At 44.0% G+C, this 24,826-nt stretch overlaps 1 protein-coding gene across 1 annotated transcript in view; it reads left to right on the top strand.

The window, feature by feature from the left end:
- cfap99 (cilia and flagella associated protein 99) overlaps window positions 1-24,826 on the top strand; it is a 128,492-nt gene that overhangs the window by 33,037 nt on the left and 70,629 nt on the right. The window contains exon 6 of the mRNA XM_078213891.1: window positions 13,153-13,233. Within this exon, the coding sequence (XP_078070017.1) occupies window positions 13,153-13,233 (81 nt within the window). The remainder of the gene's footprint in view (window positions 1-13,152; window positions 13,234-24,826) is intronic.

Here is a 24,826-nt window from a genome sequence, read left to right as displayed (position 1 = left end):
TCGCCAATGTACCATGCCTCGGGACATCTGTTCCTGCAGCATATCAGGTAGACAACGTTGCCCGGGTCTCATGGGTATGTACCGTGTACCTGGTGGATGGTGTTCTCACGTGAGATGATGACATCCGCGTCGATGATCCGGCACGTCTTGCAGAGGTTGCTGTGGCAGGGTTGTGTGGTGTCGTGGTCACTGTTCTCCTGAAGGCTGGGTAGTTTGCTGCGGACAACGGTCTGTTCTGGGGAACACTTCAGCAGTCAAGGGCATTCAGCCTCCGATCCCCGGGCAAGCGTTCTCCTTGACGGCCCTCACGACACACGACAACGCAGAATCGCCGAGCAGAAACCGACAGCCAAGTTCCACACACGAGGACAGCCCCAACCGGGATCCCGGGCCCATTCCACACTGCCTGCAACCCCCATGACCCACCCGGGCCCGCAAAATCCCACCAACTGTCCTGGCCCGAGACATCTAAGATAAATATCCAGGCCCAAATCTCTGGAGCTGAATCTGAAGCTGCACAAGTCATGCTGAACCTGAACTATTGCATACAGTTCTCATCATCATCTCAGAAGGGCAATGGGCAGAAAGTGGGGTTGAGGCCAAGTCAGACAGCCATGATCTTATTGAATGATAGAGCAGGCTCAAAAGGCCACGTGGCCCCTTTCCACTCTCTTTCTTATGGTTCATAAAAGGAGGTCACCTATTTCGTACAGGCATCATAGAGAGTGACAAGACTGATTCCGAGTGCTAGAGTGAAGAACTGTGAAAAACAACTTAATAAACCAGTCATGTTCTTCAGCTTGAGAAGAGATATCTCAACGGGGACATTATGGAGATATACGGGATCCATAAAAGGGCTAGAGAAAATAAACTTTGTTTCACAGGTCGTTGCAACATGACAAGGATGCACAGGTTCATGGTTGTGAAGGGCAAAGCTAAGACAGAGGCTGGATAACAAATTCTTCACACAGAAGGTGATCAGCAGCTGGCCCGTGTTGCCAGGAATGATGATCGAGGCCAGGCGAATCAAATTAATTTAACAAGACATGCGTTCCTTTCATTGGGAGTCTGGCCGGGTTGGTATTATCAAAGAATGAGATCAAACTACTTGAAGGGTCTAACTCATCCATATGTATCTTACAGTTCATACACATGATCTCAAATGTCACAGGGTCCTTGATTATACTCAGGCAAGGTTCACCTATCACAGACATCATTTTTACTGAAGTTACAACAGTTTTTTTTACAGGGTTCATAGAAGTCAAGACATGGATGTGATTAATCTTTCTTGATGATATTCACACAATAAGGGAGGCTTTCCACTGGATCCCGTAGTCACAAACCAAGAAAAGTCTCAATTATAGTGTAAGAAAAAATCAGATGGGTTCATTTTATGAGTGCAGTATTTCTGTGCCTAGGCGGTGCAGTGTGCCTGTGTTCAGACCAAGGAAAATGTCCCCTAATGTCTTTTGCAACAGTCATGGTCATAGCAAAACTAACTTAATTCTCTTTAAAAAAAAAAGCATCAAATACAATTGGAATATAGTGGTGGGAAAAGAAAAAATTATTTTTACAGCTTCACAAACCAGAATCGACTGAGGTGTGGTGGGATAGGGCAGAAGGTAAGGGAGGTGGTATGAGAAGCATAACTTAACAGGATTCAGCATCACCTCTCATCCAGCATTGATTCAAATATGAAACCCACTAATTCATGAAGCCATTGATGTAGGATTCTAATTGTGGGGGGGAAGGGGGCCATGATCGGTCTGGGTGACGGGGGGTGGGGGGAGAAGGGGGTCATTAATGTTGTGGGGGTGGGGCAATGTCTGTGGGGGCCGGGGGAAGCATTAACCGGCCCGGGAGCAATGTGGCAGGGAGCGTTTTTCTATTTTGTTTACTGCTCATGCGCAGTTGAAGGCTCCGATTGGATCTGCAGCATTTCGGGCGCGATAAGCCCCACCCACAGGCTTCTGCAGCGCGATTCAGAATCGCTGCTATTTTTTCAGGCAGAGAGCGTATGGGGGCGCCAGAGAACGGGTCTAAAAGTCGGATCTGAAACACTTGCGGTTTCAAGTCCACCCAACACTTAGAATCAAACTGGTAAAATAGGGCCCAGAATTTATTTTGCCAGTTACACAATCACAAACATGAACAGGAAACATAGGAGCTTTTGCCCTGCCCGTTAATATCTTTGCTTTTGAAACCAATAGCGATTAGCAGCATTATCAGTCAACTGGAAACGAAATAGATGCTTTGACAGGACGAAGGATGGTTAACTGACAGAAGAATGTGTAATCTTAGGAGTAGCTGGTTGTGTTAGTGGTGACTCTAAAATCTCTGAAACAGATGCACTAAAGCCCAAGGCTCGCTGATCTAACTGTTGGGTGTAATTCTGTCAATGTAACAGAAAATCCTTTGCAACAGCGGAATGTAGAGTTTGAAATGATTTGTTCCTGTGCCAATCGAAGCCAACTCCCAGCAAGTGAAGCAAGTGCACAACAGAATGATCTCCGCTTTCTTTCCCTCATTAAAAAGCAAAGCTGCTGCTAAAGAAAATCCACACTATTACCATATGCTTGCTGCTGTGCACCCTGCAGAGGCACAAAGCTAGAATAAAGAGAGGTAATATTAGAGGAAATATTAAATATTGCGGCAGCTTTCTGCTGTGTGGGCGTGTGTGGATGCAGGTCACTCGAATCGCAAATTCAGCTCCTGTAGTGCAATGTTATTTTGAATTTTGTATCATCATCTCATATAATTGAAAATGTTGGGAACACTCAGCAGGTCCGAGGAACAGGAGTGTGCCTTTTAGCCGCTCACCCCTGCCCTGTCATTCCATGGGATCATGACTGATCAATGGCCTAACTCCATCTACTTACACAGTCCTGGCACTCAAATCTCCAACGCTTAGGGTAGTTGTGTCCACAATGGGACAAGATGCTCTTGCCACAAAATGAGGATGGGTCCCCTGACCGGAGCACTCGCAGAGATCACTGATGCTCATTCCACATGATGATTTCTAGCAGGCAATGGAGCCTTTGAGCATTGTTTTAGACAATGTGGAGGGAAGCAATGGATTAGGAGTGAGGATGCATCTCTTTATTAGCACTGATGTGTGCCGTTGAGGTTTTCATGGTGTCTGAGTATTTTGGACTTTGCCAGGACCAGGACTGGCCCTAGGGCACAATGTCTGTGTTAAAGAGGCATTTTAAAGTCTGGCTAGCAAGTCACGCTCAGATGGTTTGCATCCATATGAAGGTGAGGATAAATGCAGTCCAGGATCCCTAACTGACAGTGTCTGATAACAGGGTGATTTGGAAGAATGCGCCAGAGATGAGCGAGTCATTTCTGATTCACAACAGTGGGTCATCCCAAGTGTGAATTCTCTGATTCCCCATCGATGCTCCACAGAATATGTTGTTCCATTGCTTGAAATGGATCTCCTTGAGGAGGCTTGTCAGGTTGAAGGCTACGAGCCCACCCAGGATCATGCCACAGTTCCTGCCTCTTGTCGGCTGCTGCTGTGACTGGGATGCTGGAGAAACACTTGAAGAGGCAGCACCTCCTGACGTCTGATGCCGGGATGCCTCCTTCAGTTAGCATCTTATCTCAACAAGGCTTCATAATCCTTCAAAGGATCAGAACAATATGAGCCTGATATATTCCTCTCAAGACAATGTACAATTTGAGGGGCGACCTGATCAAGGTGTTCAAGATTATGAGGAGCATAGACAGGGTGGATAGGAACCTTAGTTGAAAGGTCAGTTACGAGGGGACACAGGGGACGAGGGAAGTGCAGGTCACCAGGTGCATGCTGCGTGTTTACCGTTGTGAAACACGTTGTTCTGGTTACACACCAACGTACCTGGATGACAACGCAAAACCGATTTTTGGCCGTTTTGCAATATTTTCCACTCCTACCTGCCATGGTGCTGGCCATGAAAAAGAGCGGAATATTCTGGCCAGTCACTAAGATAAATGACCAGTTAATCTGTTTCAGTGGTTTCGATTGAGGCATGCATTTCTTCCATAGCACCATGCTATGGCTGAGATAAACAAGCAAAAACAGAAACAGGAGAATCCAATAAAGAAAGCCGTGCAATGTTGGTCTGAGGAATCGGATGATCTCCTATGGGACTACTTTGAGACGATGGACTTGTCAATGTTTAAAAAGTCAGCGAATTATCTGAATGAGTATGCCACTACAGTAACTGACTTCATTAGTAAGTGTGTAGAAGACTGCGTGCCAAAGAAGCAAATCCGCGTGTTTCCCAACCGGAAACCATGGATAAACAGGGATATCCACTGCTTGTTGAAGTCCAGGTCTATGGCGTTCAAGTGAGGCGACCCTGACCTATACAAGAAAGCCAGATACGATTTACAGAGATCTATCAAAGATGCCAAAAGACAGTACCGGACCAAGCTAGAGTCCCAGGCTAGCCACACGGACTCCCACCAACTATGGCAAGGTCCGCAAGACCTAACAGGCTACAAGATGAAGGCATGTAAAATCACTGGCACCAATGCACCCCTCAGTGATGAGCTCAATGCATTCTATGCCTGTTTTGAGCAAGAGGTCAGCGAGAGCACATCCTCTACCCCAGAAATCTCAGCTGAACCCATATCCGAGGTCATCAGAGAAAGTCAACCCAGGACAAGCATTCAGATGCCCTTACTGTGCTTCCTGAAGTCAATGACAATCTCTTTCATTTTGTTGACATTGAGGGAGAGATTATTGTTGCCGCACCAGTTCACCAGATTCTCTATCTCATTCCTGTACTCTGTCTCGTCATTGTTTGAGATCCGACCCACTACGGTGGTGTCGTCAGCAAACTTGAAAATCGAATTGGAGGGGAATTTGGCCGCACAGTCATAGGTGTATAAGGAGTATAGTAGGGGGCTGAGAACACAGCCTTGTGGGGCACCAGTGTTGAGGATGATCGCGGAGGAGATGTTGTTGCCTATCCTTACTGATTGTGGTCTGTGGATTAGGAAGTTCAGGATCCAGTTGCAGAGGGAGGTGCCGAGGCTCAGGCCACAGAGTTTGGAGATGTTTTGTTCAGAAGACATTTTATTGAAAGAAGCATCATTAAAAGTCAGTCTACACAGACCTACCTTAATCATAACCAGTGCACTCACCTGTTGTTACAACAGTGGTTCCACCTAAAAAGGATTTTAATGCCTGTAAGGCCCTTTGAGACAGCCTGAAATCGTGAATGGCACTATATCAATCCCAGTATTTCTTGATTATCTTTTTATAGAACATAGAACATTACAGCGCAGTACAGGCCCTTCAGTCCTCGATGTTGCGCCAACCAGTGGAACCAATCTAAAGCCCCTCTAATCTACACTATTCCAATATCATCCATATGTTTATCCAATAACCATTTGAATGCTCTTAATGTTGACGAGTCCACTACTGCTGCAGGCAGGGCATTCCATGCCCTTCCTACTCTCTGAGTAAATAACCTACCTCTAACATCTGTCCTGTATCTCTCACCCCTCAATTTAAAGCTATGTCCCCTCGTGCTCGCCATCACCATCCGAGGAAAAAGGCTCTCACTATCCACCCTATCTAATCCTCTGATCATCTTTTGTATGCCTCTATTAAATCACCTTCTTCTCTCTAACGAAATTGCTCTTTGTGCACCTGGGTCCTTTACTGTTTTGTAAACAAGGTTCTTGTAAGTCAATAATACTGGGAAATCTGCATTATTGTCAACATCCCCCTGGCAGCAGAGCAACTTCCTGCCAATAATCAATTTCAGTAAACAACATTACTCAAAAGCTTCAGGAAGTATGATTTTCTTTTGTTCATTACAACAAAATTCAAAAATCGATAAAAATCATGTTTGGAATTGCTGTGTTGGATTCCTGTGGTGGAAGTAGCGTGGCTGAGCATGTGACTTGCTGAGGTAACATGGGACACCATGCATCAGGAGCCCTGTCAGTGCTCTCTCAAAGGGCCACTAATGGTGGGTGCTGTGAGGCACTGATACATTACTGAAAAGCATGAAAAGGACTAATGCGGAAAAGCACCGATCCATTGGGAGAACCAGGAGCAGTACTGACAACCAGTCAGCAGCCCAGATTCAGCCCCCTGCTGGGATCTCTAAGTGTCTGGGAAGGAGGGTACGATAGGGGAGCAAATGGCAAACAAGAAGAAAAATGTATGTTCTTATGGATCTGAGCCAGAGAATCACACAGCACAGAAGGAGGCTACTTGTCTCATCTTGTCATTGCCAGCTATTCGAAGAAGCTATCTATTTTAGTCCCATTCTCTGGCTTTTTCCTTGAACCCTGCAGATGTTATCCTTTTTCTAAAACAAATATAATTACCTAGGACCACATTGGATGAAGGAACAATAAGTAGGGGAGTCACGGATTGTAGCTGCACGAAAATAGCGAAAAGAGCAGTTTATTATAGAGAAATTTAGCATAAGTATTTATAAGAAAACAACGTCACATGGAAAATCCAATGTAGGTTATAAATACTGTGCATTGTGCTGGGAGAATCTTTGGCTGAGGTAAACAGACTTAAACTGTGGAAGGAACAGGCACAATGATCTTGTTCTAAGCTGGCTTATGACTTTTCTCTGTGCTTACAGCTGTGACATTTGTTTTGGATGACACTATAAACTCCTTCCTCCTCACAGGTTACAATCCTGAACTCTCAAGGGTTTGAATAAACTTCCCCGCATTGATCTCTAAGCTACTGATTCATGACAATGACTCAAACATAACTATAGACAGCTGGACCTCTCCACGTAGCTTGCCACTTCAATGGTCTTGAGACCAGGCCCTTTCAGAACATCTAAATTAGATAATCTGTGTTCTGCTGCTGTGGTGTATTAGTGCACAAAGGTACAGGGAGTAGCCATATTTAGTCTCATGTGGCGACCAAGTCCCAAAATCCCAGAGATGGCACCTGTGTGACATCTGTATTAAAAATAAAAACTTTCTGTTCCTGGTTAATGTGTTAGAAGCACAAGACTTAAAAACCAAATTAAACCCATGAGATTAAAGGGGCAATGGCAGTGTACACCAACTAATTAATGAAGAGAAAGCTAAGAGTCATGGTGAACAGTTGTTTTCCAGACTGGACAGAGTATACAGAAGTTTTCCCCAGCTGTCAGTATGAGGACTATTGCTCTTCTGGTGTATATTAATGACCTGGACTTGGTCATGGATCATTTCAAAATCCGCAAGTGACATGAAGCTTAGAAATGTAGTAAACAATGATCAAGATATTAACAGACCAGAAGGATGCAGACGAGTAAAATGGGCATATACATAGCAGATTGAATTTGACGCAAAGATGTATGGAATGAGAATATAAGAATGAGGAAAGGTAATATATACCAAATGGGACAATTTTAGAGGATGGATAAACAGAGAGACCTGAAGAAATATCAGAACAGGAGTAGACAATTCAGCCCCTCGAGACTGCTCCACCATTTAATGAGATCATGCTGATCTGTGGCCTAACTTCATATACCTGCCTTTGGCCAATATCCTTTGATACCTTTGCTTAACAAAAATTTATCTATCTCAGATCTAAGAATAGCAACTATCTCGCATCAACTGCCGTTTATGGAAGAGAATTCTAAACCTCTCCCACCCTTTGTGTGTAGAAATGCTTCCTAACATCTCTCCTGAATGGTCTGGCCCTAATTTTTTGATTATTCTCCCTAGGTCTAGAATCTCCAACCAGTGGAAATAATTTATCTTTACGTCTGTATTTGTCTGTCTACACTTCCCGCTGCCTCGGCAAAGCAGCCAGCATAATTAAGGACCCCAAGCACCCGGACATTCTCTCTTCCACTTTCTTCTGTCAGGAAAAAGATGCAAAAGTCTGAGGTCACGTACCAGTTGACTCAAGAACAGCTTCTTCCCTGCTGCCATTAGACTTTTGAATAGACCTACCTCGCATTAAGTTGACCTTTCTCTACACCCTAGCTATAACTGTAACACTATATTCTGCACTCTCTCCTTCTCTGTGTACAGTATGCTTTGTCTGTATAGCGCACAAGAAACAATACTTTTTCACTGTATACTAATACATGTGACAATAAATCAAATCAAATCAAATGCTGTCTTTTCCTGTTAATCTTTTGAAGACTGCGATCAGATAACCCCTTAACCTTCTAAATTCTAGAGAAAGCTGGTCTAATTTGTACAATCTCTGCTCGTAAGTAAACTCAGATATCATTCTTGTTACCTACACTGTAGTCCCTCCAAGGCCAATATATCCTTCCTAAGATGTGGTGCCCAGATCTGCTCACAGTTCTCCAAGTGGGGTCTAACCAGGGTTTTGTATAGCTGCAGCATATCTTCTGTGTCCTTGTACTCCAATCAACAAAGGGCAGCGTTCTATTAACTTTCTTGATTATTTTCCGCCCCTGTACGTGACATTTTAAAGATCTAGGCACCTGAGCCCCCAAGGCTCTTTATTTAAACTGTATTTAACTTCCAAAAAGTACCCTGATCTATTATTTTTTGGTCCAAAATGAATAACCTCGCACTTGCTTGGATTGTAATCCATCTGCCACAATTTAGCCCATTCACCAAGTCTATCAATATCCCTTTGTAATTTTATGCGATCACCTACGCTGTCCACAATTCCGACTAACTTTGTGTCATCAGCAAATTTAAATATATAACTTTCTAGGCAATTATCCAAGTTGTTAATAAATAATGTGAATAATTAAGGCCCCAACGCAGGTCCTTGTGAGTGCTTGTACACAAATATTTGAAGGTGCTTGGACAAGGTGAGAAGGCTGTGAAAGCAGGAATCCTCAATGTTTTTTATTCATAGGAGACAAAAGTTAACCTTTAAAAGACACATGTTTGGCTTTAGCTGGAGTATTATGTTCAATTCTGGGTTTACAATTAGGGGAGGATGTCAAGGCCTTGGAGAGTGTGCAGAGGATATTTACTAGAATGGTACCAGGGATGAGGGACTTCAGTTACTTGGAGAGCCTGGAGAAGCTGGGGTTGATCACCTCTGAGCAGAGAAGGTTAAAAGGAAATTTGGCTACGAAGGCCACGGGGATTCATTAATAGATCTCCCTGTGGGCTGTGTGGAATATGAGCTGCCTTACTGAGTGAGGGGAGGCTTGCCCAATGGGAAGCAGTCAGCGGGAGGTTTTCAGCCTGTTACTTTACCCAAACTGGGACTGCATCGGTCACTGAAAGTAAGCGCGCAAGTACAGCAGACAGTAAAGAAGGCAAATGATATGTTGGCCTTCATAGCGAGAGGATTTGAGTATAGGAATAGGGATGTTTTATTGCAATTGTGCATGGCATTGGTGAGGCCACACTTGGAGTATTGTATGTAGTTTTGGTGTCTTTATCTGAGGAAGGATGTTCTTGCTGGAAAGGAGCGCAGTGAAGGTTTACCAGGCTGATCCCTGGGATGGCAGGTCTGTCATATGAGGAGAGACTAAGTCAGTGCCGATTGTATTCATTGGAGTTTAGAAGAATGAGGGAAGATCTCATAGAAACTTATAACATTCTAACAGGGTTAGACAAGATAGATTCAGAAAGAATGTTCCCAATGGTGGGGGAGTCCAGAACTAGGGTTCATAGTTTGAGGATAAGGGGTAAACCTTTTCGGACTGAAGAAATTCCTTCATCCAGAGAATGGCGAATGTGTCGAATTCACTACCACAGAAAGTAGTTGAAGCCAAAATGTTGTGTGATTTCAAGAAAAAATTAGATCTAACTCTTGGGGCTAAAGGGATCAAGGGATATAGAGGAAGGCGGGATCAGAATATTGAATTTGATGATCAGCCATGATCAAAATGAATGGCAGAGCAGGCTTGAAGGGCCAAATGGCCTATTCCTTTTTTTCGTGTCTGTGTTTCTATGTATTCTTGGATGAGAGACCAGACATCTATTAGAGGACTAAAACACTTAAGTCCCAGGGAAAACATTGCTTGGTTGACAGTTATGGTTCTCTGATCTATGCTGTATATTTATGCAAGATGAAGACATTTCAAATGCTTGCAATTTCTGCTTTTGATACTTTGAAGTGTCTGGGTGATTGACACTTCTGTGGGCTTTTAGTTTTTTTAAGCAAGTGCAAAGTTAGAATCATAGAATTATAGAATCATATAACATAGAAGAGGCCCTTTGGCCCATCAAATCCACACCAACACATTAGAAACACCTGAACTCCCTCTTAATTCCATCTGCCAGCACTTGGCCCATAGCCCTGAATGTTATGATGTGCTAAGTGCTCATCCAGGTACTTTTTAAAGGATGTGAGGCAACCCGCTTCTACCACCCTCTGGGTAAAAAAGGCTTTCCTTACATCCCCCCAAACCTCCTGACCCTCATCTTGAACCTATGTCCACTCATGACTTACCCTTCAACTAAGGGGAACAGCTGTTCCATATCCACTCATAATCTTGTACGCCTCGATCAGGTCGCCCCTCAGTCTTCTCTGCTCCACCCAAGCCTACCCAACCTTTCTTCATTACTTATATGTTCCATCCTGGTGAATCTCCTCTGCACCCCCTCCAGTGCAATCACATCCTTCCTATAATGTGGCGACCAGAATTGCACACAGTACTCCAGCTGTGGCCTCACCAAAGTTCTATACAATTCCAACATGACTTCCCTGCTTTTGTAATCTATGCCTCGATTAATGAAGGCAAGTGTCTCATTGGCCTTTTTCACCACCCTACTAACATGCCCTTCTACCTTCAGAGATCTGTGAACAAACACGCCAAGTCCCTTTGTTCCAAGTTATCAATGAATGACTTTTTAAAGCCGCTTTTTACATATCCTACTGTCACTATGGGACTCGTTGATTATATACAGTGTATAGAGGGTGAATGGGAATGGGTACCATTAGCTCGGCATGGGCACATGAGGGGCCATAGGGGATGGCTGGGATGAATATCTTGGTATGGGGGCATGAGGGACAATGAAGTGCATGGGCGCCATAAGTCGGCATGGATGGGGCACAGGGAGTGTGGGGGGTGAGGGGTAGGGGCTAGGAGGTCTTATTTTTTCATTGTCAGGAAAACAGAGGATCTATATTTGTATTAAATATTAGAAATAAGGTATAGATTTAAGTGGGTTCAATTCAGTTAGATTCATGTTAGACAAAGGTGTTTGCATATGTGGATCAGTTTAAAACTGTGCTATTGCACTCAGAGAGGTTTATGGCGTGAAAAGTAAATAAAAGTTTGGAGAAGAAAAGGGTAAGAAATCATAGAAAGAAATCATAGAAACCCTACAGTGCAGAAGGAGGCCATTCGGCCCATCGAGTCTGCACCGACCACAATCCCACCCAGGCCCAACCCCACATATTTACCCACTAATCCCTCTAACCTACGCATCTCAGGACTCTAAGGGGCAATTTTTAACCTGGCCAATCAACCTAACCCGCACATCTTTGGACTGTGGGAGGAAACCGGAGCACCCGGAGGAAACCCACGCAGACACGAGGAGAATGTGCAAACTCCACACAGACAGTGACCCGAGCTGGGAATCGAACCCAGGACCCTGGAGCTGTGAAGCAGCAGTGCTAACCACTGTGCTACCGTGCCGCCCCAGGGGTAGTTGCTTAGCAACCAGGGGCACCTATCGGGTGGAAAACATTGTTTGAAGGAAGACTTTAAGCAAATCTTTTTGAGACTGGAGCTTGGAAACACTCATGTGACAATCATCTTGCAGGGGGGTGGAATTTGAGGTGAAATCCACTGAAGATCAGTTGAGTGTCATTCGCCACTTGGTTTCAGAATGGAGTGTTATTGAAATCTATACATTTGTGACGAAAAAGGGGAGTGAAGATGTGTTATATTAAAACTGTTCATGCTTAATAAATGTTTTTTTCTCGATGCTAAAAAAATTAATTGGCACTCCTGTGACTCTGTTTCCTCCATGTTTTCTAAACAAAAGTTACAATCATCTGATCCAGGGTTCCATTCTGGTACCTTCCCATCCAATAGTAACACCAACTGGGATTGTAATGTTATAACTGGGATGAAGTCCCACAGCACCATGACAGGCCTTTAAACAGCCCACCTTGGCACCCGACAGCCCCTGTGGCTGCCTCTGAATATTTTCCTGGGTCGGCTGGTCTGAATCGAGCACATATCAGCCTCCACCCCCACAATGTAAATCTCATCTTTGCAAGAACTTCCCCCCGAGACGGGCAGCCAAGCCAGGATGTTTCCTGACTCCCGCTATGCACTAAGATGAAAATCCTGCCCTAAATCCGTAAGATTCCACCTAAGCTATCATGTACCACCCTTGAATGTTTTCAAAGGACTGCTTCTGGAGCTTCTTTATTAAATAAAATAAATCTGGTTACATCTAACTGAAATCCCAACAAATTCATTTGCTTTGCAATGCTACATTGATTTGATCTCTTGCTGAAACTTCTGGCACTTTTTTCGTAATAGTGCACTGGCCAAATAATTCTGTCGTTACTTGTCAATTTATTGATGAGCTGATTCAACCCCTTCATAATCTTCGATGTAGAGAAAATGTTCCCCCTTTCAGGCAAGGCCAAAACAATACAAAGTGGTAATTGATAAATCCAAGGGTGTATACAAGAGAAGCTTCTTTATCCAGAGAGTGGTTACTCTTACTACCACAAGTGATGCTTGAGGTGACTAAAAAGATGCATTTAAGGGGAAACCCAAGAGGGATAAAGGATGTTAATGATGAATGGGAAGGAGGAGGCTGGTGTAGAGCATTAACACTCTACTGTAAATATTATGCGATGTCCTTTCGAATGGCATAATAGATGTGCTTTATGAGCGGCACAGTGGCACAATGATTGGCACTGCTGCCTCACAGCGCCAGGGACCTGGGATCGATTCCCAGCTTGGGTCACTGTCTGTGTGGAGTTTGCACATTCTCCCTGTGGCTGCGTGGGTTTCCTCCGGGTGCTCTGGTTTCCTCCCACAGTCCGAAAGATGTGTTGGTTAGGTGCATTGGCCATGCTAAATTCTCCCTCAGTGAACCCGAACAGGCGCTGGAGTGTGGCAGCTAGGGGATTTTCACAGTAACTTCATTGCAGTATTAATGTAAGCCTACTTGTGACTAATAAATAAACTTACTTACAATCTCAATGATATTTTAGGAAGATATTGTTTCAGTCTCATTTTGTTTTCTGTTGTAATTCAGATTCCCAGAAGTACCTATGAGCCTCCCAAAGAGCAACAACTGCTGGAAATACTGAAAAAGAAAAATCGCCACAGGGCAGAGGTTTGGACACTTTGGTTTTCTTTCCCTTGTTGAATGCATTGACTGTCAGCGGGTGTGTGGTTCCATGGATACAACCCACCCTTCACCACCTCACTATTCATTGGTGAAACAAAAGTGCTGGCAACTTTTTGGTTATCAGCCAACATCCTCAAACCCTTGTTCCCATCAATGGTCACGGGAGAATAACAGTCAGTGAGAATTTGCCCTCTTTACCTTATCGGCAATTAAATCAATTGCAGTGATGCTTACCAATGTCCCACTGAGATCAGCTTACCCAGGCATCGAACCAATCATTCCCCATTTCAATGGCTCAAGCCATTCATTGAATTGATTCACTGGGATAAAAATTCGGCTGAGACAGTTTTTGGTGCTAATTGATGGGCATCTGAATCAGAAGACTTGAAGATCACTGGAAATGGATCCTCCAGCCTCATCAGCCAACTTGGGAAGAGCTGCCGATGCCAGTCACATTTCCACAGGTAGCTCACGCCACAGGCTGCCAGTAACCCTCAGGAGGGATGTAGAAATGAGGAATGGGAAGGGCAATTGTCACTCCTGTGAATTTGGGGGAGCATGCAAGTCCACAAGAAGGGAAAACAATTTCAACACTTACTTTTAGTTGATAAACATGGAGGCCGCAGGAATCTTTCAGTCCAAAAACTGTCCTGCTGCATGATTTCTGTAAGTGGTTTTTCAACAGGCATTCGGCTCCGAGTTAAGATATTCAAGAGGGCTTACACCCTGATGCCTAAAACATGGACCCCATGAATTTATCATTGCTCAGGCAATTTCTCCCGACCAGATTGCAATGCTTTGTACTGGAGAAAGGCAGAGACCAATTTCAGCCCAACAAAGCCATCGGGGAGCCAAAGGATAGATGTCTTAAAGATCTCAGTAAGAAGTCTCACAGCACCAGATTAAAATCCAACAGGTTTATTTGGAATCACGAGCTTTTGAAGCACTGTTCCGTCATCAGGTGAGTGAAGCAGCGCTCCGCAAGCTCATGATTCCAAATTAACCTGTTGGACTTTAACCTGATGTTGTGAGACTTCTTACTGTCCCCACCCCAGCCAGCATCCCCACATTGAAGATCTCATACATTAAACAGAGAGACAGAAACACTGACTGTGAGATTCCATCATGGTTCGGCTGATAAAGGATAGCTTTCTCTTGATACACAAGGAAAGTATGTTATTTGTCACAAATTATTTGACTTTTTTGTAAATCTACATAAACCTTTTTAAAGTAAAAACTACAAATGACTTGGGACAATATTGCACCACAAGGGTTTAATGGCCCACATTTTGCAGTCCGCATACTTTTTAAATTCATTTCTGGTATGCAGGCATTGCTGTCGAGGTCAGCACTCATTGCCCTTCCATAGTTGCCCTTGAACTGAGTAGCTTGCAAGACCATTTCATCGGGTGTTTAAGAGTCAACTATATTGCCTTTCATTACGCTTATAGTTGCCCACAGACTTTTAATTGACTTTTGGGCCCAATTTACAGTTAATGGAGATTCATTTCTGTGCGCGGCCCTCGACAAGGGACCATGAAGCAAGCAATTCATGTCTCTTCAACCAACCAGATTGAAGAACCCTGACTGAGAAACACAGGGCCAAATTTTCAAAGCCTGATGGGGGCGGGACTGGAGGCGTTGGGCAGAATTCCCCACTGCCAGCCGGCATATTGGTTTGCCAGCATGGTCCCATTCTTTAAAATGCCAGGTCGGGGGCAAAACCGCTTTTTTCTAGTTAGCAGGTGGACCCGCTGAGGAGGCCAGAACACAGCCAATGAAAGGAGGCAGTCTCCCGGCAACAGCCGGAGGGAGGGGGGCAGCTCTCCAGAAACATTAGAAACAGCACAAAGATGCCAATGCCAGAAGATGGCCGTGAGTGAGTTCACAGCCCGCTCTGGCATGGTTCCCTCTCCACAATGGCAGTCTGGCAGCTGTGAACATTTTTATTTGTAAAGATTTTGAAAGTGCTGAAATTTGCTGTCTGATTTACTCGGTACATAATAGCAATGAGTGCAGAAAGCTTCAAAGTTATTATTACCAGAAAATCTGGACCATTTCTGACACCCTTCTGTCCACTAATGGGTTAACACCTCCTCCACAGAAACTTTGCACATCAGCGATTCAGTTGGAATTCATTATCTTTTCCTGCAGATCTCTGAATTACAATTCTGTAGATCAGAACCTTATTAAAATCAAACTCGAGGTTACTGTAATGCACAATGCTCAATGTCTGGTTGTTTCCAAGCATTGTGTCATGTGATATTGACACTTGAGTTAATTTGTCTGCTATTTTAATGCTAATAATTCTTCAGCTCCCGTTCTAGACTGCTGACCCTGGTAATGTTAGCGTTAAGCACACTCAAATATATCACATTCTTGTGAAAGAATAAATGATTACTACAAATATATTTTAGCCCAGATTGTTCAGGCAAGGATTGAGCATTCATACTGTTATATCCCCAGCAATTCCTTGTGAGTCACCCTTACTTTCTCCTGAACATCACTAACTACTCCTTCCACAGAGTGCAATTGCCTGCTTCAAGTGAGCATGATGGGAGGTGTGTGATGCTGATCACATTTGGTTTGAATGTTGCTGTGTGAAGACAGCAGATGGTTTATAATGAGCAGTTAGACACACTTATCAATCTGGAATACTGTCTTATCATTGCATAGAATTATATAGAAACTATAGAAATGTGGAATCAAGCTATTCAGTCTAAGCAATCTGAATTGGAGTTTATCCTCCACATTAGAAAGTGATCCTATCCTCAGGCACCTGTCCACATCCCCTCTCCACCTTTGGTTTCAACCACCTATCCTACCTATTCCCCAATGTTAACATAGAACAAAGAACAGTACAGCACAGGAACAGACCCTTCGGCCCACCGAGTCTGTGCCGATACAGATGCCTCTCTAATATTATCTTGCCTCTACATAATCCATATCCCTCTATTCCCTGCCTATTCATGTATCTATCCAGATGCCTCTTGAACAGTTGTTATAGAATCTGCTTCCACCACCTCCTCCAGCAGCACGTTCCAGGCATTCACCACCCTCTGTGTGAAAAACTTGCCCTTTACATCTCTTTTAAACTTTCCCCCTCTCACTTTCAACCTATGCCCCTGAATAATTGACCCTTCGACCCTGGGAAAAAGACTCTGACTATCCACTCTATCCAAGCCTGTCATAATCTTGTAAACCTCTATCAGGTCCCCCCTCATCCTCCGATTAAAACAATCCAAGTTTGTTCAACCTTTCTTCATAGTCCATATCCTCCAAACCATCCTGGTAAATCTCTTCTGCACCACTTCCAATGCATCAACTTCCTTCCGGTAGTCTGACAACCGAAATTATACACAGAATCCAAATGTGGCCTAACAAAAGTCTTCTACAGGTGTAATATGATTTTCCAATTCCTATACTCAACGCCCCAACCAATGAAGGCCAGCATGCCATACGCCTTCTTGACCACTTTGTCCACCTGAGTTGCCACCTTGAGGGAACTGTGGATCTGCATGCCTAGATCCGTCTGTATGCTAATATTTCTAAGGGCTCTACCATTTACTGTATACTTCCCTCCTGCAGTAGACCTTCCAAATTACATCACCTCACATTTGTCCAGATTAAATTTCATCTGCCATCTTTCAGCCCAGGTCTTCAGCTTATTTATATTCTGCTGTAACCTCTGTCAGTTCTCCTTACTATCCACCACTCCCCCAATTTTTGTATCATCTGCAAATTTACTAATCAGACTACCTACATTTTCCTACAAATTATTTATATATATTACAAACAACAGAGGCCCCAGCACTGATCCTTGTGCAACACCGCTTGTCACAGACCTCCAGTTAGAAAAATACCCTTCCACTGCTATTCTTTGTTTTATATGCCCAAGCCAGTTTTGTATCCATTTTACCAGCTCACCTCGGATCCCATATAACTTCACCTTCTGTATCAGACTGCCATGAGGAACCTGATCGAAGGCTTTACTAAAGTCCATGTATACAACATCCACTACCCTGCCCTGGTCAATTTTTCTTGTCACTTCCTCAAAGAACTCAATCAAGTTTGTGAGATGTGACCTCCCCTTCACAAAACACACTGCCTATCACGACTCAGCCTATTTTCTTCCAGATGTGAGTACATCCAATCCCTAAGAATCTTCTCCAAATAATTTCCCCACCACTACTGTAAGGCTCACAGGCCTGTAATTTCCCAGACTCTCTCTTCTGCCTTTCTTAAACTCTCCAATCCTCTGGTACCTTGCCCACGACTTAAGACGATACAAAGATTTTGGCCAAGGCCTCAGCAATTTCTCTCCTTGCCTCTCTCAGTATTCTGGGATAGACCCTATATGGCCTGGGACTTGTCCACCTTAATGTTTTTCAAAGCCTCCAATACCTCCTCCCTTTTTATCTCAACATGTCCTAGAATGTCAACATCCTCCTTTCTACACTCACCATCCAGCACATCCTTCTCCTTTGTGAATACTGATGCAAAGGACTCGTTAAGGACTTCACTCACCTCATCTGATTCCACACACAAATTCTCTCCACTGTCCTTGAGTGGACCTACCTTTAGTTACCCTCTTCCTCCTTATATACACATAAAAAGCCTAGGAATTCTCCTTAATCCTGCCTGCCAATGACATTTCATTGCCCTTTTTGCCCTCCTAAGTCCCTGTTTAAGCTCTTTCCTGCTATCTTTGTATTCCTCAAGAGCCTTATCCGTTTTCAATTTCCTGAAATTTCTTCTTTTTCACTAAGCTCACAATCCCTTGTCATCCAGGGTTCCCGAATCTTGCCATCTTTATCCTTCATTTTTTCAGGGACATATTTATCCTGAATTGTTAACAACTGACTTTTAAAAGACTCAGATGTAGATTTACCCTCAAACAGATGCTCCCAGTTTACATTCCCTAGCTCCTGCCTAATACTGTGGTAGTTTCCCCCAGTTTAGTACTTTCACTCTGAGACTACTTCTATCCTTTTCTAGAAGTATCTTGAAACTTATAGAATTGTGATCACTGTTCCCAAAATGGTCCCCCACTGAGTCATCAATCATCTGTCCGGGCTCATTTCCCAGAACCAGGTCTAAGATAGCCCCTTCCCAAGTTGGACTATCTATATATTGCCTCAAGTAGCACTCTTGGACATACTGAACAAACTCTGCCCTTTCCAAGCCCCTGGCACTAAAGGAATCCCAGTCTATGTTGGGGAAGTTAAAATCGCCCATCACAACACCTCTGTTGTTTTTACATCTTCCCATAATCTGCTGATAAATCAGTTCCTCCACTTCACGCTGGCTGTTGGGAGGTCTGTAATACAACCCCAACAGTGTGATTGCACCACTCCTGTTCCTGAGTTCTACCCATATGGCCTCACTGCATGATCCCAACAAGGTGACTTCCCTCTGTATAGCTTTGACATTCTCCCTAATCACCTTTTTGTCACCCCACCTTTTTGTCACCCTCTTCATCTCACCTGAAGCATCTAAATCCTGGAATGCTAAGCTGCCATTCCTGCCCTTTTTTTCATCCAAATCTCCGTAATTGCCACAACATCATAGTTCCATGTAGTAATCTAAGCTTTTAAGTTCATCCGCCTTACCTGTCATGCTCCTTACGTAAAAGCAAACATCATCTGTCGTGTCATGTTTTGTACACTCTCCCTGTGTTTTATTTCTCTTAGCCTTACTGGACCCATTCACGGAGTTCTCCACAGTCTCTGTACTCTGCACTGTGGCACTTTTTGATTTTTGTCTTTGGTTTCTCTGCCTTTCACTTTTCCCCTTAGTGCCTTTTATTTCTGTCCCCACTTTACTTCCTTTTGACTTCATGCATCGGTTCCCATCCCCCTGCCACGTTATTTTAAACCCTCCCCAACAGCACTAGCAAACACTCCCCCTGGGACATTGGTTCCTGTCCTGCCCAGGTGCAGACCGTCCGATTTGTACTGGTCCCACCTCCCCCAGAACCCGTTCTAATGTCCCAGGAATTTGAATCCCTCTCTCTTGTACCATTCCTCAAGCCACATATTTATCTTAGCTATTCTGACATTCCTACTCTAACTAGCACGTGGCACTGTTAGCAATCCTGAGATTACTACCTTTGAGGTCCTACTTTTTAGTTTAACTCCTAACTCCCTAATTCAGCTTGTAGGATCTCATCCCGTTTTTTACCTATATCATTGGTGCCTATATGCACCACGACAGCTGGCTGTTCACCCTCCCCCTCCAGAATGTCCTGCAGCCGCTCCAAGACATCCTTGGCCATTGCACCAGGGAGGCAATATACCATCCTGGAGTCTCATTTGCATTTGCAGAAATGCCTGTCTATTCCCCTTACAATTGAATCCCCTATCACTATAGCTCTGCCACTCTTTTTCCTGCCCTCCTGTGCAGCAGAGCCAGCCACGGTATCATGAACCTGGCTGGTACCACCTTCCCCTGGTGAGCCGTCTCCCTAACAGTATCCAAAACTGTATATCCTTTTGGAGGGAGATGACCACAGGGGACCCCTGCACTGCCTTCCTACTCTTCCTCTGTCTGGTGGTCACCCATTCCCTACCTCCCTCAGTAATTTTTATATGCAGTGTGACCAACTCACTGAACGTGCTATCCATGACTTCCTCAGCATCATGGATGCTCCAAAGTGAATCCATCTGCAGCTCCAGAGCCGTCAAGCGGTCTAACAGGAGCGGCAGTTGGACACACTTCTTTGCATGTGAAGGAGCCAGGGACACCGGAAGAGTCCATGAATTCCCACATCGCACAAGAAGAACATGACACTGGTCTGGGATCTCCTGCCATGGCTTAACCCTTAAGTTAACTTCCAACCACAACTACAATGTTAAGAGAAAAAAAGAGGAGAGAGAAAAAAAAGAAAAGAAAAACTACTTACTATTCACCAACCAATCACTTATCCACTAGTGGTGACGTCACAGTTCGATTTCTTTCTACCTCTCACTTGCCCTCGAGTCTCCCTCGCAGGTCCGCCTCCCTCCTCCCGAAGATAAGCACCTCTTTCCCCTCAGCACCGAATTCCCACTCAGCTCCAAATTTCCGATACCCTCACTCTGGCTGAATCCCACCCCAGCTGCAGTCTCTTCCTCCCTGGTGTGTGCACATGGTCTCAGTGCCAATCACTATCTTTGGTAGTGCATCTCTCAAACCTCAGTGAACAACAACAACTTGCATTTATGTATCACCTTTAATGTGGTGAAACATCCCAAGGTGTATGATGTAAAAATTCCTGCTGATTACCCTAATTCTCTTACAATGAATCTGATATCCATGTCCTCATGCTCTGGACCTCCCTGAATCACTAAAATCAGTCAGTTTCTATCTGCTCAATCCCATTCTTTCATAATTTTAAACCCCCTCTAACAAATCGTGCCATACACTCTTGTATTCCAATAGTGAAATCCCCGAAACTTCTGTCCTTGCAAACTACAGACACTGTCATAGATCTGTTCACAGCCACTGTGTTAACGTGTTGATGAAGCTCATTAGATGTCATTTCACAAGTCTGTATTGCCAGCAGCAGCCTCACTCAATGATGGCAGCATCTTTCTGCTAAGTACGGCTGCTAGGCCAATCTCCCTATCAGCAGCAAAGAGGCAGTGAATTATCCCATCCTGCAATACCTGAAAAGTGTGCTCCGTATTACCAGCCTTGTGCTCTTCCCCAGACAGCTTTTAGCTCGTACCTTCCAAATTCCCCCTCCCAAGCAAATCTACCATCGCTTGTTTATTGTGAGTTGTTCATATCTGACTGGGGTCGATGGCCTGTTCCACGTTGCCAGTTCCGATTATACACAAGTTTAATCATTAATCACAAGAATAATAGGAATTGAGGCAGAGTGCTCTGGCCCACGGGTATTTCTTGACCTGATACATTTTCTCTTAAATTAGACCACGATAACTTGTAAAAATGCAATTTTCACTTCTGCCTCGTTACTCATTGCAGTTTTACTTGTCAGTATAACAACAGTTTTTAATATGTGTGCCGTAAAGCTACACAGTTATATTTGTGTGTTATTCCCAACAGCCTAACCTTTCGCCTTTAACTGCCGTGATGCTTATGCAGCTGTTAACCGTCTCTCACCCTGGCTTCAATATCCTTGTCTTCAGCAAATCTCCCATCCTAATTGTTTTCCCCTTGTATGGATAACATCTCCATTCTCCCAACTCCAAAGGGTCCAGGTTTGAACCTTAACTAGTGAACAATTCATTTGGCCGTCCATTGTTGGATCTGCCTGAGCCACATAAAGTATAAATAGGCCTCACTCTCATCTGTCAAAGCTGCCCACCACTCCAGAATCATCCCAGAAAGCAAGGATAGCCCCTGACTTCTGTGCTCTACTGTGACAACCGGTCCCCAGGTGAGATGACCAGATTTGTTATCCTTCATCCTCTCTGCTAAGATTCCAGACAGATCACCCCCAAAATGGTTTTGCTCCCAGGTGAGGAAGGATGAACTGACTCCCTGTCTTTATCCAACCCCCTTGTTTGGTCACGACAGGGTTAAATTTAAATGGATTCCTTCCCTTGTAGGTACCTTTGCCCAGTTTTATGTTTTAAAAAGAGCCAATTTAATGAAGTATTCTTGAGTTAAAGAAAGAGGGATTTGATTAGTTACTAAAACGTGAGAAAAATAATAAAACGCAACACATGCACACAGATTAGAAATGAGAATTGAGTCCAAAAATAGCAGTCTAAACAAAGATAAACAGATCAGTCTTTGATTTATCCATGAAGAATGGATGTGAAATGTTATGGATCTGTGGTTTTGGTGATGACTTCAGCAGTTGAGTAGTTGGTTTTGAGATTCTGCAGGTTAGCTGAAAGGAGTTGTCCTAACTCCTTTTCAACAGTGGCTTTGCTGACTTGACTTGCTTCCAGAAATCAGCGATTGAGCAAGACTTTCACCTGCCAGAGCTCTGTGCCTTAGATATTCTTCAGCTCTGGTCTAACAGCACACACAGTAGTTCAGTGAAACTGGAACACCGGACACCAGAGATGCTGTTGGTTTTTAACCCATTTCCTTGTGTATTCCTGGAAGGGGGAGAAATGCAAACAGTTCTGGGATATAGCTTACAGGATATGGTTCCTGCTGAGATGGTTCCACAGGAGATTACAGTTCAGTCTTGTATTGCTTCTTCTTTAGAAACTTCGCTGCCTGAAAAAGGGTGTGACGTTCCATTGTCTCTCATGATTAAGTATGATTCACACAGGAACTTTTCAGACAGACACTGAATTACATTCTCAGAATATACATTTTCAGCCATCTTTGAATTGTATGGCCTTTTTAAAAAACATATGTCTTATTTAAAAGTTCAATGTGTCCATCCATAATTGGTGCTGTGATCCAATGTAATCTTCATCTTGAGCAATAACTGCATATTCTTAAAGGCAATTAGAGACAGGCAATAAATGCAGGCATTGTCAGTGATCCCTAGATTTTATACAAAATGGATATCACAGAAATTGAGACCGATTGCCTTTATCACACCCCTCTAGCCTCCCTACCCCCCACAACTCTCGCCCTGAACCTACAATTTTCTTGAGTTTCTCTCCCATCTCCCTTCATGTGCCTCTTCACTCATTCAGCCACCTCCTGATCCACTGACTCCCATTATTCTCTTCCTTTCAAAACAGCTGTCATCACCCCTTTTCTCAAAAGAGTCCACACTTAATCCCTCTGTATTTGCCAAAAAATGCTCTATCTCCTTCCTCCCTTTCATTTCCACAAACATATAATGTGGCGTGGCCTCCCAATTTTTAAAAATCTTTCTCACAACTTCATGTTTGGATTTGTCCAATCAGGTTTCCACCTTGCCACAGCACAGAACTGGCTCCAATCACAGTCACATATGTGACTGCGACCATGCTGTTGGTTTCTGTCTGGAGAAAATCATGTGAACATGAAAAGCTCGATATAAACATTTGTTGGATACTCGCTTTCTGACATCGTATTGTGTCATTCTCCCCAGATTTTGCTTTGATAATTCTACTGTTTAAGTTGCTCATCAGTTGCTTGACAAGTGTGAAGGAATTATGATGGGGCTTCATCACAATTGACCACGATTCCTTCAATAATTTTAGCAAAACTCATGGTGTTCTCAGAAGTTGCATGCTGCAGGGACAAAAGCACTGGTTGTTCAGGTCCTGCCTCAACTTAATTTTCATCTTTTTTTCACAGAAGAAAATACAGGCCCAACTGACTTAATTGCCGATATATTGAAAAGATGTAGTAAATTCAAATTCTGCACAAAACCCCAACATCATTGCCATCCTCAAACCGAAATATCCATTGAATTTTACTTGCAGGTTTTATAGGTTCCTCCTTCCCCCTCAAGGCCTTGTGCTCACTTTAACCTGCATTTATTGAAACAACATCTGTAACCTCCTGAACCATTAATACACGACAGCAGGTCTTGTGATAGGACAGGAGAGATAGAAATCATAGAATCATAGAAACCCTACAGTGCAGAAGGAGGCCATTCGGCCCATCGAGTCTGCACCGACCACAATCCCACCCAGGCCCTACCCCCACATATTTACCCGCTAATCCCTCTAACCTACGCATCTCGGGGGCAATTTTTTTTTTTTAACCTGGCCAATCAACCTAACCCGCACATCTTTGGACTGTGGGAGGAAACCGGAGCACCCGGAGGAAACCCACGCAGACACGAGGAGAATGTGCAAACTCCACACAGACAGTGACCCGAGCCGGGAATCGAACCCGGGACCCTGGAGCTGTGAAGCAGCAGTGCTAACCACTGTGCTACCGTGCCGCCCATGTTAATGATCCTGTTGCACTCTGTAAATGATGTTAATGATCCTGTTGCACTCTGTACAAGGTACTAAACCTGTTAACAAGGTGAGGGTAGATCTTGCGAGTGCGCAACAGAGGGCTGTTCATGACCGTGCTGCAGACTGTGCTGCTTACCATTCAGATGCAGAGCTCAGAATCATTTTTCTCCATCTGTTCTGCGGCACCACTCTGCATTGCTGGGTAACGCTTAATGGATTTTCATTAACATTGTTTGACCTCCTCCCGCCCCCAACTTCACACACTCCATCAAACCTTAAATTGTACTGGCAAAGGACCACTGTTTGGAACAAATGAACATTAGTTGAAGCATCAAACCTAAGCATTTTTTTTACTGTTTCCTCACTCGGCAGACGTGATGGGCCAAAGGGCCTCCTTCCGTTCTGCACTAGTTTGTGATTCCATGATTTGTCCACTCATTTTGTTCTCAATCCTCCTTTTCTTCTGATGGCACTGACTCTTGGCTGGAGTTGATTTCATTGCTTTGTATTATACTCCCTCACTCCCCACAACTGTTTTATTCAAGTGATTATATTTTATATCTTAGTCTACACAGTCCTCTATACATCTGTTCCATGTGGTTGTGATTTTAACTCTTCTCACCCAGCAGAACCCAAGGAACCAGACAGATGGGTAAAACCCCTCTGAGTTATTTACCTGCTAGAAATCTGCCTGAATGTTGCCAAGTCTGATTTCAATCAGGACAGGCAGCCTGGACCTGATGGGTTCCTATTTGATA

The sequence above is a fragment of the Mustelus asterias genome, chromosome 6, assembly GCF_964213995.1.
Source record: "Mustelus asterias chromosome 6, sMusAst1.hap1.1, whole genome shotgun sequence".
NCBI classification, from domain to species: Eukaryota; Metazoa; Chordata; class Chondrichthyes; order Carcharhiniformes; family Triakidae; genus Mustelus; species Mustelus asterias.
The sequence above is the reverse complement of the archived record's forward strand: the minus strand, read 5'-3'. Positions and strand labels throughout refer to the sequence as shown.